General features: G+C 34.5%; 1 protein-coding gene across 1 annotated transcript in view; it reads right to left on the bottom strand.

Annotated features, from left to right (window-relative positions):
- Window positions 1-399: 399 nt before the first annotated feature.
- Window positions 400-1,252, bottom strand: part of LOC115003704 (C-C motif chemokine 4-like) — a 3,262-nt gene continuing 2,409 nt past the window's right edge. Inside the window, exons 2-3 of the mRNA XM_029425604.1 lie at window positions 1,048-1,159; window positions 400-625 (exon numbers count right to left, since the gene is read on the bottom strand). Coding sequence (XP_029281464.1) covers window positions 535-625; window positions 1,048-1,159 — 203 coding nt within the window. The 3' untranslated portion in view covers window positions 400-534. The remainder of the gene's footprint in view (window positions 626-1,047; window positions 1,160-1,252) is intronic.

Genomic DNA, 1,252 nt, shown 5'->3' with positions numbered 1-1,252 from the left:
GTTGTAGGTTGTTGTCTACCTTACTACGTCATGAAAGATGCGTCTTTTGTTTATGTTTATGTTTATGAGTTATTGATCAGGAAAGTTTGAATCTGTTAATATCTTTCCAAACTTGAATAAACTTGAGGTCTCAAATTACTATGTTGTGCACACGAATCTAAACATGGGAAAGATTTAATTACATTGAGGTAACAAATGTTATGTTGTGCGCACAAATTAGTAAATTGTGGGCTCCATATTTATTTATTCTCTCTCTATGTTCACTCCCGGGCTCCGTCGTAAAGAACAACGTAATAATAATAATAATAATAATAATAATAATAATAATAATAATAATAATAATAATAATAATAAAAAAAAAAAACTTTAATTTCTGACTGTGAGATTAAAACACCAAAGTAACAGAGAAAATGCTTCAATATTTTATTACAGCCTTACAACATTCTGTCGCCCCCTGGAACAGTGAAGGGTGCCGAGCAGGCCTCTCTACATTGGAGAGTGTATGCGTAAGTGTGGTGTTGAAATATACTTTGGTCAGTTAGTGAGTGGTTTGGCCTTGACGAGGTTCTTCACCCACTTCACAGACGGGTCGGCACAGATTTCATTACCGCTCTTCATTGTGAAGCTAAAACAGAGACAAAGATTGTTGATGCTGTCTTCACTGTCATTGGTTTTGTGACATATAGTGTTTTTCTTTTTTAAATCTCCACCTTCACTCATGGTAAATGTGTGTGCTAAAGTGTTTATCTGTGGAGAGCTCATGGATTCAGTAGTGCGGCTTTACTTTACGTCTATGTAAATCAACATTTAAACTTATGTAGACACTGTACACGTGTTACCTTTTGTTGTTTACATCTAAATCTATTCATAATAACTATACAGTAAGTGCGTGAATCTTCCTGTGTATTTATTCTGTGTATGAATATATTGAAAGCTACTAAAACCTGAGTCACATTTATGTATATTTAAACATACATGGTCAATAAAGTAGATTCATATTCTGAATTTGTAGGGCTAAAGTTTAATAAGAGGAGATAAGACACTCACATGACACCTTCATTTTTACAACGCCGGTCTGTGTATTTGTGGCTCACCACATTGTTCTTACGCAGCCTCTTGATGACAAAGTTTAAACAGCACTCATCTGGCCCAAAGCTGCCTGGGAAACCAAGAAAGAAACTGAAATGTTAAACATTTAAAGAAAGTGATATTCAAAACAAAACCATTATGTCCACATAAAACTGTCCTTCTT

The sequence above is a fragment of the Cottoperca gobio genome, chromosome 24, assembly GCF_900634415.1.
Source record: "Cottoperca gobio chromosome 24, fCotGob3.1, whole genome shotgun sequence".
NCBI classification, from domain to species: domain Eukaryota; kingdom Metazoa; phylum Chordata; class Actinopteri; order Perciformes; family Bovichtidae; genus Cottoperca; species Cottoperca gobio.
This window is presented reverse-complemented; position numbering and strand designations above follow the sequence as displayed.